At 48.1% G+C, this 15246-nt stretch overlaps 4 protein-coding genes across 4 annotated transcripts; 2 read left to right on the top strand and 2 right to left on the bottom strand.

The window, feature by feature from the left end:
- Window positions 1–303: 303 nt before the first annotated feature.
- On the top strand, window positions 304–1581 carry N7483_000209 (KH domain-containing protein; the record flags this gene model as incomplete). The annotated part of the gene is made up of 2 exons (XM_057083647.1): window positions 304–700; window positions 869–1581. The coding sequence occupies 2 exons, from the start codon at window positions 304–306 to the stop codon at window positions 1579–1581; spliced, it is 1110 nt and encodes a 369-aa protein (XP_056949796.1).
- A 1252-nt stretch (window positions 1582–2833) lies between these two features.
- Window positions 2834–4295, bottom strand: N7483_000210 (tyrosine--tRNA ligase TYS1; the record flags this gene model as incomplete). Its single annotated transcript, XM_057083648.1, has 6 exons — window positions 2834–3049; window positions 3122–3354; window positions 3407–3473; window positions 3539–4019; window positions 4098–4113; window positions 4178–4295. The coding sequence occupies 6 exons, from the start codon at window positions 4293–4295 to the stop codon at window positions 2834–2836; spliced, it is 1131 nt and encodes a 376-aa protein (XP_056949797.1).
- A 1417-nt stretch (window positions 4296–5712) lies between these two features.
- N7483_000211 (putative LPXTG-motif cell wall anchor domain protein) lies at window positions 5713–8191 on the bottom strand (the record flags this gene model as incomplete). The annotated part of the gene is made up of 3 exons (XM_057083649.1): window positions 5713–7464; window positions 7629–7732; window positions 7786–8191. 3 exons carry the CDS (start codon window positions 8189–8191, stop codon window positions 5713–5715), a joined length of 2262 nt encoding a protein of 753 aa, XP_056949798.1.
- A 4453-nt stretch (window positions 8192–12644) lies between these two features.
- Window positions 12645–14729, top strand: dspD (putative protein-tyrosine phosphatase; the record flags this gene model as incomplete). Its single annotated transcript, XM_057083650.1, has 1 exon — window positions 12645–14729. The coding sequence occupies one exon, from the start codon at window positions 12645–12647 to the stop codon at window positions 14727–14729; it is 2085 nt and encodes a 694-aa protein (XP_056949799.1).
- Between the last annotated feature and the right edge of the window lie 517 nt (window positions 14730–15246).

The following is a 15246-nucleotide window of genomic DNA, read 5'->3' on the forward strand; positions in this document are numbered from 1 at the left end:
CCCCTCCTCCGCTGAATTCTCCACTTCGATCTTGGTCCCTCATCGGTATGTTACCCATCCATGTCCCCCAACTCGTTTACCCCATGATAGCCCACTAGAAAAGGCATCAAATGATCGCGCAGAATAACTCATGATATGCGCCTCCATTTTTGGAACCTGACAAAAATCTGACCATGGTGTTACTTAGTGAATTCCCCTCATCTACTCCGCCGCGACCGTGTGACTTTAGTCGAACCCTCTCATTTCATTCTCTGAACCACCTCTATCCTACTACCGCAGCTTCACCTATCTCTGCCCGAAACAATGGACACTATGGATGTTACTGAGGTTCACCAAACCGTGGTTGACGAAACTATGACTGACGCCTTCAACGATGCTATCCCCGAGGGCGACATTGACGCCACTCCTAAGTCCGAGGAAGAGTACGCGCAGTCTATGGTGACTCTGCGTGCTATTGTCTCTTCCAAGGAGGCCGGCGTGATCATCGGCAAAGCTGGCAAGAATGTTGCCGACTTGCGCGATGAGACCGGCGTTAAGGCTGGTGTGAGCAAGGTCGTTCCTGGTGTGCACGACCGAGTCCTGACCGTTACTGGTCCTCTTCAAGGCGTTGCCCGTGCCTATGCGATCGTTACCAAGGGTCTTTTGGAAGGTGCCCCGCAGATGGGCATGGGCGGTATTGTCTCCAACAATGGAGCCCACCGTGAGTACTTGTCATAATTCTTTAATGATTTCGATTCATACATCTGCCTTCGGGAAGTTGGCTTTGGAAAGTGATCACAGGCTATTTTGTCTGTGCAGAACCTACCGAAGGTGTTTTGAATTTGCGCATTATTTTACAAAGCAAGAGCGCTAATCACTATATCTTCAGCTGTGCGACTTCTCATCTCGCACAACCAGATGGGCACCATCATTGGACGCCAGGGCCTGAAAATTAAGCACATTCAAGATGTTTCGGGTGTGCGCATGGTTGCTCAGAAGGAGATGCTCCCCCAATCTACAGAGCGTATTGTGGAGGTGCAGGGCGCCCCCGAGGGCATCGAGAAGGCTACCTGGGAGATCGGAAAGTGCCTGATTGATGACTGGCAGCGTGGCACTGGCACTGTGCTCTACAACCCCGCTGTTCGCTCGTCTACCAACTCACAGCCGCTCAGCAACAACACTGGAAACAATGGCAACCCCGTGGGCGGTGGTAATGGCTATTCCAACCGCCAGTACAACCGCACCGGCAATGGAGCTGACTTCAGCGACAACAGTGGCTACAACCGTCGCTCCAGCTCTGATGCCAGTGGTGGTCGTGGATTTCCCCTCACCACAGAGGATGGCGAAGATATCCAAACTCAGAACATCAGCATCCCTGCCGACATGGTAGGCTGCATTATCGGTCGGGGTGGAACCAAGATTACTGAAATTCGCCGGAGCTCTGGAGCCCGCATCTCGATTGCCAAGGCTCCTCATGATGACACTGGTGAGCGCATGTTCACCATTATGGGCAGTGCCCTGGCCAACGAGAAGGCCTTGTATCTTCTTTACGAGAACCTTGAGGTTGAGAAGGGTCGCCGCAGCCAGTTACCCCAGGAGTAAAGACATCAAAAACACCTAAACAAAACAAGAAAAAAAAAATCTTCTGCTCATGGACCCTGGCAGGGAGTCTGATGGAGCCGCCATGCCATACGGTTCCTTTTGTTTCTTTGAACCTTAATGATTTCAAGAGACTGTCGGTCATGATCAGCGGCGGTCATGTGCAAGCGCGTTTCATTTCTTCTTTTTTTCTTGCTTTTCTTTATTCCCGTTACTCCTTGCGATATCTTATCTTCTTCTTTCTTCCCTATCATTGCTTCTATTCACAAGGGAAAAGCTTGCTGCAATGGATGGTTTCTACACGTTGGATGACTCCTCGTGGGGTTCGATTTGTTATGCCTTGAGAGGAGCCTCATGTTATATCGATTCCGATATTTCTAACACGGCCCCCTAATGGTATCGCATCTCATTCCAGACATACAGCATGCATTTCGTCAAAAATCCTACTCTACTCCCACCCGCTTCGACTATTATAGCATGCTTTTTCTTTTCTTTTCTTTGAATGTTTCTTCCCCTCCCAGTCTCTACCTGTTTTACCTACCTCATTTTCCTCATCCCCCCTAAAGATCAAACCATCTACAAGGATCATGGATACCTTTCCCCGCCTGACTCCTGTCATCCTTTTCTGTCCTCCTGTCCTAATTTCAATTTCCGGTACCTTTACATCCCCTTGTCCTTCTCCGCGTCTCTCTTGATCTTCCTCAAAACTCGACCTGAAACCCTGAAAAAAAAATCGTTTTCCACCTTACCTGCTCTCTCTCCTAATTCTTTGAACCGTCCCCTTCTATGTTTATCTTCATTTGCTCCTTTGATTCTCCCCGCTCGATATCTTACGGCCTCCAATGTGACTGGGACTGTCACAACATATCCAGAGTTTAACACTAAATACTCAAAAGACGATACCTCCCTGCCGCGGATAGGCATATGATATGGTCATTTCTATTGTAATATAAGACAGTAAACCTGACCAGGATAGAGCTCACTGGTTACTGTATGCTTCCAATATCATGATACTCCTACTAGAACTTGAAATATAATCGCGAATTTCAGGGCTTAGTGTCAGGATTTCAAATGTTGCAAAGTTCGTTCTACGATAGACTCCTATGTAGCACTGAGTATACAAGTTTAGAACAGAAATAATATGGACAGCCCAAATGTATGTAAACGGCCTAACTACATGCAATATCATGATAGAAGGGGGTATAAGAGCCTTCATATCTCACACAAACACCTAGGTTTCAGTTAATCTCATGACTTAAGCCTTAGGGCGCTCAGCGATCTCAGCCTCTCCATCAGCTCCAGGGTAACGAGAGCCCTTATTCTTGACCTTCTTCTCCTTCTTAGGTGGGGGAGGGTAAGCCTTAGCTTCGATTTCTTGCCACTCTGTGGAGGCGGCAAAGGCATCGTAGATTGGTTTCATGAGGGCAGTGAGACCAGCGGCGACGGCGGGCTTCAGGTTTTGGGGTGTCAACTAGAAAGTATCATTAGTGAGCTGCCTTTCTTTCGTTTTCTGTATGGGTTGATTGAGTCTTGGAGTACATACCACATCATTTACATAATCTTCCTTGACTTGTTGGATATCAGTGTAAACTAGAGGCTCGGCATCGCGGCGCTCAACAATGAACTCCTTCTTGCCCTTAAGACCGGCCGCAGGGAGCAAGACGAATTCAACCAGGGCGATGATGCCGTTGTTTTCAAGGATTTTAGGGGCGGCCTCGGCCTTGCGGATCTTCTTAGAGATAGCCTCGGGAGCGTCGAGGAGGTCAATCTTGCTGTCTGTTTCAAGTTAGCCGGTTATTCAAGATAAGACAAAGATTTCTGGGCGTACCTTGAACACTGGAGCTCATTTTACCACCAGAAAGTCCAGCAATCATGGGGGTGATCAAGTGAGCACGCTATATCGAAATAGACCCGTTAGCGCATGTCCAATAGAACTATATGCGGTTTAGGATAACCATACCTTGCGATATCCAAGCTTAGGAAGCCACTCAGTCGCAGCAGTGAAGAGCTTGCGCTGATCAACACCACCCAGCTCAGCATCAACCTTAAGGTACTCCTCATCGAGGACCTGCAGAATAGGGTAGAGCAGACCACTGAGAGGAGCATTGTTAGACTGCTTAACGATCTCAGCACCAGCCTTACGAGCATCGTGCTCGGAGGTCAAAGCAGCGAGACGGTAAACATCCATAACGTAGTCAGAGTTACGCTGGTAAGAGCTACCGAGAACGAACTGCAACTTCTCAGTGGAAACACCGACGGCCTCGAGCATGGCCTTGATAATCTTGCGGTAGTACTCGACACGGTTCTCGACGAGTTCGAGAGGAGCCTTCATGGAGTCCAGGAAAGCGTGAACATCGGCGAGGAGAACGACGACTTCACATCCTGCAGCGAGGAGTTGGGAAATTTTAATTGCTGGGACGAAGTATCCCAGGTGGGGACGGCTAAAAGAGGCTCAGTTAATTATGTTCCGAGGAATAGGTAGAAAATACGCTGAGATGAATGTCGGAGTAAAAGCATACCCAGTAGTAGCGGTCCCTATAGAAAGATTTTATGGTTAGCATGCAATTATCTTATAGAAAGGGTTAAGATAGTCATTTACCCCAGTAGATGCGCGGGGATCTATTCTCCTTGAGAATGCTCTCAATCAACTCGGGATTGAGAACCTCGGCGAGGTTGTCATTAATGAGATCGAAACGGGCCTGCGCGGAGGAATCCATTGTGAAGACGGGTGTATTTTTGGCCTCGAAGGCGACTTTGATGCAAAAAAAAAACTGGACGGTGACTCAGTTCTAAAAACTGAGGAGGGGAAAAGAAAATGACTAAGTGGGGGTGGCAGATATTGGCGGTGGGTAAGGCGGTCAAACTAAAGCGCGGGGTGAAACCAGTTGACTAGAGATATCAATTGATAGTATCTTAATTCAACACTGGCATGGATTAAATCTATGCTTGGACGATTTCAAGTTGAACGGTGGAAGTCGGACTTGTAGGTATGCGTGCTGAGAGACAGTTCTTTATACTGCAGTAAGCACAATCTGCACATCAGCTAATCTGTATTACAACCACTGGAGCCCACCTGCGGCATCTGACTCGGAACTCGGAACTCGGAACTACAAGGCCAAGGGTAAGTTAAGGATCAATTGAGGACTATGAATTCAATATTCTCATTTGAATGCTCTCAAAAAATGACCCCGAGGTCGCTATTGTAAATGAGCCCCTGGTGTAAAAGGATTCAATGCTTGCTAGACACATTGAGAACTCAAGTGCTAATCTTGAGAGTGCTTCAAGTCCAACAGTCTTCAAGTTAACATACGAACGTAAATCTATCAGGAAAATAGCAGGCCAAGGCTTATAAATATGCATAATTCAAGTATCATTCATTCATCAACCTCATACCATATAAGCGTATTACGCTTCACATCAAATGAAAAGACACTAAACACAAGAAATACCTCGGTCACGTAAAGAGTTGAAGACCAGGGCAGATAAAAAGATGTACACATGCAGAAACAGAGTGGAAAAGACGCCGGTTGTGATGGTTAGTTTTGTACAAGGATCAATGGAACTCCTTGAGCCACGACTTCATGGCCGAAGATCCCTCCGTCGAGTAAGTGTAGAAACACTCGAGATAGAAAAAAGAAAAAGAAACATAGACAGGAAGAAAAATAGGACCATCCCTGGTCAATGAATGTCTCATATACCAGGGATATTTTCATCAGACAGAGGAAAATCGTCACAATGCATCATCAAAATGGAAAAAGGTCGTGCTGAGGACTGAATGCAACAAAGGACTCCAGACTCATTCCATATGCATAAACAGGAAAGCAAGCGTCTAGGAATAAAAGAGTAACGCCGAGCTGAAATTGTAAAATTGAGCCTTCCGGATGAAAACAATCATATGCGAGGTCGCTGCGTAAAAAAGTATCGAAGAGATGAGCGGTACAGAATGAAGTCGTTGGCAAGAGTAGCACGATCAAAAGATGCAGAATAATCAAAAAAGAGGCGATGGAAGCTTAGTCAATACTGTCGTCCAGATTGACCATATCGTCGGGAACGGCAGCGGAACGACGTCTCAGAGCGAACCTCCTACTTCCCAGGCTGTTGGTACGGAGGCGTGTTTGTTGGATGGGTGTGTAGCTAGTGACACTCTTGCTCGATGGAACACTGATACGAGTTTGAGAAGGCTCTAGCTGGGAAGACCGCGGGGGGTTCCTCTGGTCCAGAGCCCGGTGTGTTGTTAGATAAATTTGGCGAAAGACCATATCGGCGGGATCCAGCTTGAATATTAGAGCGTGAAGTGGCGGGAGAGTAAACACCAGGTGTCATATAGCTTCGACGGAATGGAATCCCACTCTGGGATAAATTTGAGGGTGTTCGTGATAGAGATTGCGCTTGCGACGCAGGCGGCTGAGTAGGGGTGGATGGGGTGTATTGGGGAGAACGAGGGCTGAGTCCCAAGCCCTGGTCTTGCTGAACTCCAGAGATAGAGCGAGCTGTTGATTGGCCAAAAGACAACCGATGTCGCGGAGATGGATTTTGAGCAGGACTTGGTGTACCGATCTCGGTCATAGCGCGCGAGAATGAGCGGCTATTCGGATTTGCGGTCTGCGCGCCATCCTCTTCAGCTGGCATTCTGCGATTGCGCAGAGAAGTCGAGATGCGGTGAAGACGGCTTGGCGGGGTGGATAAGTCGGGTGACTGGGCTGGTTTAGATTCAATGGTAGACCCGGGACTCGGATGGGCCACAGATGCTCCACGAGCGTCCAGGCGACTCGGAATACGGCCAGTGCTTTGGCGCAGCGCAAGAATTTCAGGTTCCTGACTGGTAGCTCGTTGGTATGAAGGTGTTGGCATCAGCAATTCTGTCTCGCTCTTGCCATTGGTCGCCCGCTGCGACTGGGGTGCCGGGCCGTCGCTAGAGGTTGACCGGCTTTTCTTGAGCTCTTCATCTGTCAAAGCCAGGCAAAGTTCAGTCAGGCTGCGACACACACTATCGGCCTTGCGGCGCGCATACCGCTCAGGCGAAGTGTACCCTCCATTCACGACGGAGACGGAGCCTGACGGAGCTGTATTGACGCCCAACATGGTAGAAAGAGCCAAAGCATCCGTGATCGTCACCTCTAGGGCGCTGTACACGTCACTACTCATTACAGCCTTGGCCTTAGCCAATGCCGACTGCAGAAGAGGATGCACCTGGCTCTGTACAGTATTCTCGGTCTCTGCAGATGGGCTGCTGGCTTTGCGGTGGTGTCTGGGTGAAGTAGACATGGCTGTGATGGTAGTAGCTGCAGTACGAGGTCTTTCGTTGGCTACGCCCGAGATTGCGGCTTGAGATGATGGGGGTAATTTTCCAGTTAATTCAAGTTTTCGAATGCGCGATTTCAGGTCGTCTAATTCGTCCCAGACTGTAGATGGCGCTGTGGTTGATAGAGTGGACTCAGTTCCGTCTGCCCGTGGCTTTTCCGTATCGCCGCGAGCGCGTTCTGTGTCTTCTGAGGTGGATGGCTGCCGGCTACCCCTGACCGTAGATAATCCAGAGCTGCGATGTAGGCGTGATTCGTGTAGAGATGCTCGGCGCTCTCTATATTCGCCGCTTATGGCAGGTGACCGGGGAGATGTCTCTGGACTGGCGCGACTGAGTCTGCTCCTAGGAGCGCCAATTGTAGATCGCGCACCGGAGTTCAAGCCTGAATAGCGGAAACGAGACGATTCATCCAACGGATGAGCCGAGGCGGCTGGCGAATAACTGTATGGGAGCGTAGAGGAGCCATTTTGGGAAAGCAAGGGGCTTTCCACATTATTCGGGCGATGGTCTGGGGAAGGGGTTGACTCGGACACCTCGCGAGTGGCTGGCGACCGTAAACTTCCATTTGAATAGCTAAGTCGCGACTATTTCAAATGATTATTGTTAGTTTTGTCATGTCCACTTGCAGCAAGTTGGAGACGGTCTCCAGCAGAGGTTTCCCCGACTGAACCGCGCGCCATGGTCCCTGAGCAAGATCGCGACCATGTTTCACTGTTTGTAGCGTTTGGAGAAGACTACTTGGACTCACCCTTTTAAAGTCTGCCCGACCCAATGACTCCCGGCGATCCAAATCAGTCTTTGCAATGTTTAAGAAGATATCATCATTTCTCGGTCGGCCCTCGTCCATCTTCCCTGAGGTCGACTCAGCGCTGAAAGGGGGGCAGCATTCAAGCTGCGACCATGACCGCTGGGCAGCGTTCGTATTTCGGAGTATGCCACGCTCGATGGCATGATGCTGTTTACATCAGGGCGGAGCGCGGAAGGGAGATCTTGGTATGGTCGCTCCGCGACATTGGACTCTGAAAGAAGGCCTTCACTAGGATCGGAATGACGCTTCACCTGGGTTTGGAGGCTGGGAAGAAAGCTTGGAACAGATCGACGGGACCGGTGCAATCCCCTGGGGGTCAGAGTGTCAGGAGCAGGGCCGCCGGGCGTTTCACGAGTGGTAGCGGTGGGGCCTCCAAGCCTGACTGGGTTGATGGGCTTAAAGGTGACGGGTTTCTGCAGAGATGGCTCTGTGCTAGTCGAAAATTCGGGACGGTCTAAGTCTAGACTAGCACACCAGGTCACTCTTTCCTTGGTGATAGTCATGGTGAAGAGTGACCATATCCTGTGTGTGATTGATATCGGGTCACCGCTTAAGACTGGAAGTCACGCATATGAAGTCACGCATATGTATGCATGATGATCGTGGATCACTGCAGATAATTCTAGGATTGAATATTGGGACTCAAAAAAAAAGATCCAGATCGAGAATTAAAATTTCAGTTGTTTTGATAATATTACCAGTGCTCAAGATTATTTACACACAATCCAGAACAGGCCCCCATATGGACCCAGAGATATAGAGTGGCTGGGAATTTGAAAATTTTGTTGTGGACGAGACCCGTTTGACGTGGATCCTCTCATTTTAATTGTTCTGAATTGATTATGACAGATCGATTTATTCGGAATATTTATTTATGTCAAACATTTGAATGTTAAGTGAGTGAACTCCGAGTCCGAGTTCAACCCGAATGAGATGGATATACGGAGTATACGGAGTACTGGGGTAAATAAACAGCCCTAACTTGGAGTATAGTTGATACTGATATCCGGGTTCGAGTGATCTGTTATATGTAATATTATCAGACTATTCAAAGCTAAATTTTCATGTTAAACCGTTGAACTCACTGATCTGTCAACCTGAATGTTTTTTTCTCTCTCGTTCCCAGCAAAATAAGGGACCCATGGAACCATAGTATCGATCCATGGAATAACTTCAAACGGGCCACATTAATATGGATCCTGTATAATCAACATAGAACACTCGAAGCTTGAAAAGACTCAACTTGAAATCTCTTAGCTCCGGCTTCTTCCTGAGTGGATTCCTTTTCCACGTGGTGTCCCCAGGAATTCACGGTAGATCCAGTAAGAAAGCCCTGGAGGAGGTTTACCCTGCAGCTGGTGGAGATCAAGATTCTTGAGAGATCTGTTGAGGAACTGAATGGTCACCGAGGAGGGAAAAGTGGAAGGGTCCCCGATGCGACTCCATCGTGATGGAGGTTGTGAGATGTACTCAGTGTTCAACACTGCCATCGATTGGTTGCCACCGGAGATTATTCGGCAGTAGATGGATAGCTTCAATTTGTAAAATGAAGACGCCACAACAATCTAGAGCTGGAGATTGGATTCGCATGATGGAGCTTGTTTCAGCTACCAGTAATGACTGTGGCGGTTCTGGGACTCTTAGTCAAGGATGTGGCTCTGTCTACATGTGCAGTGGCGTCGGCACAAGACTCAGGGTAAGAGTGGACATTTGGATAGTGATTTCCCAGTCTCCCTAGATCAATATTTTCCACTGTTTGTTATTGCGGGAAGTCGAGTCGGAATAGATGGTTAAGGCGTCGCTTGCTGAAACAGCCTTACCCCGATGAGTAGAGGTGGGGACTCGGTACGATGTACCAATATAAACAGAACCACGGGATGAGTGAACGACATCCACTGACAGCCCTGGAGATAGAGTGATATATTAAAATTGGAGTGCTTCAAGAGATATGGATCGAGTGTTCAAGTTCTCCATAGCCGAGTAAATATGATACACAGCTGAGATACTCACGATGGCAACGATGGTTGGCCAGAGAACCCCCTGTTCCAGCGGCTGTTTTTTGGCCAATAAATAAATACAACGAAGCCAAGCCAACAAGATGAAATAAATCAGCCGAAACGGACACGAAACCAGGAGTCAACGTCAGCCGTGACCACTTATTTTTAGAAGGTTGATGAAACAGGTTGCGTTCATGCGGCAGGAACTGAAGTCTGTACTCCGTGTCAATTTACTTGATACATAGTGTCTGAAACTAACATTAGAACTAGAACCTGGGGGGAACTTGAATATTTGAAGATTAACATGATTCAAAATTGTTGATAGTGAATCCTGAACTGATTTAGTAACATTAAAAATACATAAAATCCTCCAGGATGAGACCTAATTTCATGAGAATATGTACTCCGAAGTACCCTGTACGGAGAAGTACACTTTGTAGTGGCTTTTTCTATGTACTCAAGTACACGGAGTACAGAGTGTATACATTATCTGCAGTGAGATTGTTCTCCAGCACCGTGACATGAGTGCAGATCTTCTTCATCACTTGTAGTGCCAAATTTCCCAAATTTCTCATGGATATTTCATGTAGGGACCACTTTTGAATCCTTCAAATGTTGGAACGGACCAAGTTTCAGAGCGAAATTCCACGTGGGAAATGGAATTCCAGGTTGATCACTACCTGTTTCTTCCTTGTTCTTTTGTTTCCCCGATCTATTGATTGTCCTTGAGATTCAATGATCTCCCAACTATTGAATTTAAGGCTTGAACTATTGAATATTGATGTGCAATGGGGGTTTGTCTCTCCCTTTCGGAGGCTCTGGAATGAAGTCATTGTCAAAATGTGGAGGAAACCAGCTGAGCAAGTGATCGTCCCGGATATACTCCGTGTAAGGAAGACTCCACTCAGGAGACACTAGCGTAGACTAGTGTAAGTCTGGTGTGTTTCAGAATCTGGTGAGATCCTCTGGCCTGCGGGGTTTCAGATGCAATGAATTAGACAGTCAGCCTGGAAGACATAATGTTTCCAATGGTGCACATGAATCTATTCAAGTGTGAGTGGACTGAGTTGACAGTGACAGTGACAGTGTTGACAGGAATACTCATAGTATCACACTAATCATGACCATCTCTGGGTATGATCATAACCTTCATCCATGGTTCCCAACTTCATCTGCCCACCGTTCACCCGTGTGAACAGAGAACCGTGCACTTTCGACGGGTCGGATAGGACCGAATTTGGAATTTCTTGAATCAAAGAGCCCTGCGCCCCCGACACGCAGTTGATCTCCACCTTTTCTCCCGTCCTTCAATTCCGGTTTTGTTTTGTTTTCTTTTCGGGAGTTTACTGGAATTTTCTTCGCCACACAAAGATCGTCGAGATTTAACCTTCTCCACTTAGTCTCTGGTTAATGTACTTTTCTAACCAGAGATAAACTGTTCTAGGTAAGCTCGGGAGGAATCTGATCCAATGGTAGTCAACATTGGAACTGTGAAATACTCTCAAGGCTGAGTTTTGAGCGATGTGGGACTGAGAGTGGAACCCGGGTTAGATTTCGTTTGGTGTTTTGACGAGAAATTGTGTGCTATTCGCACGCAATTCAGTAAATTCAATAAATTCAGTATAGAGTACTCCGTACCGAGGACACTGTGAAGTGTAATGGGGAGTACACAAGGAATACCTATGGAGTACCGAGTAGAGTTCCTGAGAGTAATAGTTAGAATCAAAAAAAAACATTTGAAAAGTCAACTCGTAATGAGCTATACATAGATACTGATTATTCTCACCTGGGCACGCAGCTTGATCACTTCGGGATGGGGGGAAGGGCCTCTCACCTACGTGCATTTGACGCCGACGCAGTAGTAGTGAACGCCCCCGGCGGCTAAAATTAGAGCTCCATAAGTGAGAATGATTGGTGACAGTCCATACGATTGGATATATGATTGGTGTAAGAGTGAAGTGGACGCACAGTACTTGGATCGGCGCCCCCTAACTCCACTTGAAGTAATTACCGTCTGAAATCGGACATCTCTAACATGTATCAGGACCAACATGTGTGTTGGTGGGTAAAAAAAAAGTCGTGTACTGAGTACGGAGTAGTCCCATAGTCCCATACCATAGGTAGTCCCATAGTAGTGTCCCATCTAAATAAAACCAGTAAGGGTCCAAACTTCCCTCTTGCCCTATATTTCCTTTTCTCTCTCCTTCACGATCTCCCTCTTGATCTCGACCTTTTTATTTTATTTGATTTCTCTTCCAAAGGGAATTCCTACTTTTACTACATCACACACACTCTCTTTCAACATTTGTTCCCCGGAGGAACATTGGAATCTTGGAATCTTGGAATCTTGGAATCCCCCCCGAATCCCCCGAATCCACACCCCTCGCCCCCAATTTTTGGGCTCTCGATCCTCTTCGCTTTCAATTCTCTGGTCATTCCTTCATTCGCCTTTTATATAGCTTCATACGAGTCGATTACATCTTATAACCATCTCGACATTCCCCAATATTTTTCAACTATACCCACAAGTGGCACTGATCTTCCGGGTGGCTTGCGACTTGGTATGTGAGGCACTCTCTCTATACATCCGATACCTGGATTTCGCCCATGCTTTTTCATTGCATCTTCTCCCCTTTATCGGTTCAGCCCTGTTTCTTGTTTCATCTTATGAGACTCGTGCCTGGCTATGTTTCGTCGCAGTGGTCATTATCGCAGATCATTGATCTCAGCCCTTGCATTCTGGACCTGCGTCATTAAAGAAGTGAAGAAACCTCAAAACTAACCGTTTAAAAGACAAGGCAGAATATAACCCTGTGCCTTGAAGTACCCAATTTGCGCCGGTAGCAAAAAGAAGAAGAAAAAGCCGAATGCTTCTATAGTTTCGTGGATACGTGCATCTCAACCGCCTCGACGAAGACGGGGAATCGCGTTTCATTATCCCCTCATATTCTCCCAAATCATGCCGGTACAAACAAGTCCACCGTCCTTCCTGGACTCGTTTCCTTCATTTATGTCCGTCTATGGTGGTCTGCCTCCTCGATTTGAAGAAGAATCATCAGGCTGCCACTTGCATGCTTCACCTCAATTTCCTACGCGGCGACTTCCCGTTCATCGCGAAAGTGTTTCCTCCTCTGCCTCTGCCTCTACTGAATCCTCCCCAACTACTACGATCTCTCCCTTTGATTCACCCTCCGGTGGGGATATCTCTCCTAGTTCCTCTCCCGAATCCCCCTCGGCAATGCCCTTATCGTATCCGAAATTCACACCTCCTACTCACGCTTTCGAAGTTGCTAGACCGACCATGTCAGCAGACTCCCGCTTGTTTCCAGGACCAAAAACGGCGCGTCCACCTTCACCAGGTCGGCGCGCGCGTAATTTAAAGAACTTGTCGTTGCGAATGCCCCCACCATCTCAATCTCGACCTCCTATCGCGACCGCGCCCTTGGTGGAGACATCGTCGTCACACGGGCTTTCTGCCCCGCCATCTCCAATTCAGATCCCCCAAAAGAGCAACCGACGTCGTCCGGCCAATCTCACCATTCAAACTCCTTCGTTCAAGCAATCTTTCTCTGGAGCCGACCTGGTACCCCCGACTCCATCTCTGGGACTCCAATCTCTCCGTCATGCCGAATCCTCTCCTTCCTTAGCATCGTTCGCTTCGCCCTCCTTTGGTCCTCAAGGTGGTATGCAGCTGCCTCGCCCAATCTCACACCAAAGCACGCGTCGATTCTCTGCTGCCTTTTCTGAAGATATCAAGACTTCCCTGGCTTCAATCCCCGATGATGACCCCACGATCTGCCACCGCGTTCTCCCCGGTCTGGATGAAGAGGATGACCACCTTGATTCTCGCGAATCGACCAAGAAGAAAGACCGCGGCTATCCCGATGGCCCCATTCTCATCTATGATACCGGTGTTTATCTTTATTTGGAACCGACCGCCGAGGAGGCATCCAAGTTTGATACAGTGATCAACGTGGCCAAGGAAGTTCGGAACCCTTTTAACAAGGATAAGGAGGAGCGAAATGATACCGTGATGAGCGCCTGGCGCAACGCATCCATGGCCTCAAAACGCTTCTCTTTTGACGATCCTCAGACCGCTATGTCCGAGATATCTTTCAAATCCGCTTTTGAGTTCCAGCCAGACTCTGAATCAGCAACTCCTACCCCATCCCTTCCTACTCCCAAATCCGCCGCGATACCTGAATACCTCCATGTCGGTTGGGACCACAACTCTGAGATTTTGGATGATTTACTACCCCTGTGTGAGCTTATTGATGAGCGAATTTCCCAGGGTAAGAAGGTTCTGATCCACTGCCAGTTGGGCGCTAGTAGATCAGCATCATTGGTAATTGCGTATGGACTGTACAAGAACCGTCACATGGACTTTAACTCCATGTACGAAGCGGTTAAGAGTCGCAGTCAATGGGTCGGGCCAAACATGAGTCTGATTTATCAGCTCACGGATTTCCGCGGTCACTTGCAGCGCGGATCATCCTCGCGGCCTGCTCCGGCGGAGTGGTTTCAAGGTGGCCGAAGAAGCTCTGAACCGCAGTTCCTCCGTGAAGAGCGAGCTGCGAGGGAAGAGACTTCTCGGCCTCCTTTCCGCGGCCTGGCGCCGATTCCTTCGATGGGTGGATTGAATCTTCCCCCTTCAAGCCCGGCCCGACCCAAGACTAGTGATAACGGTGCGAGGTCGCCTAAGCGTAGCTTGTCGCCGCGTCCTCTACCATTCAGACAAAAGTTCCAGTCTGTGGAGCCTGCTCCTGGTCGTCCACGAGGATTTCCACGCAATGTGAGCAGCTGTGACCCACTAGTCCAAACGCATGTGTATGTGCGTGATGCCCCTGATTTGGGCGTTGGACTTTTCTCCCCGAGAACTTCGGGTTTCTTGTCCCCTCCCCCGGTTATACCTCAGTTTACTCGAATTGATCGAGTGGCAGACCGTTCCAGCTCAGTGAACTATGCAGAGGAAACGGCAGACCCTCGATCTCCTCCAGCAGGAGGCGAGCGGATGATCATGAGGAACATTGATGAGTTCCTGTAATATTATTGCCATTTCCCTTTTTTTCTTCTGAATCAGAGAAGAACAAAGGGATGGCTTGCAACGATTCCACGACCCTGACATTTTGCATGTCTTTCCATGGTCCCTAATTTGAGGGACCATTCATTTCCACCTTTTGGCCTCTTCGTTTTGGCTATCTTTTCTCAACATATTCTTGATCCAGTCTCATACCCCTTACCTTGACTGGTTTTGATGATTCCATGACCAAAGCGGGCTTTGCTGTCGCATTCATCGCTTTTTAACAATTTCCCCATTTTCAACATCATACCCAACTCCCGCTTGTGACGCCCTAGCTTCACATGTCGGTCGCCATCGCTATTATTTCCGTTTCCATTTTTTTCATATCTTCGTTTCTTGCGTCATTTGTTCATTTCCGGCGTCACGGAAGAAAACGCAAATGGCTTACACCTATGGTTTCTCGAGAAGACTTCTTTATCTTCTTCGAGTCCGATAAATGTAATATTATTGCGGAGGACGACTTGGCCCTTCACCATATCTA

The sequence above is a fragment of the Penicillium malachiteum genome (genome assembly GCF_028827825.1).
Source record: "Penicillium malachiteum strain IBT 17515 chromosome Unknown utg000001l:1.0-8184562.0:1.0-8186909.0, whole genome shotgun sequence".
NCBI classification, from domain to species: Eukaryota; Fungi; Ascomycota; class Eurotiomycetes; order Eurotiales; family Aspergillaceae; genus Penicillium; species Penicillium malachiteum.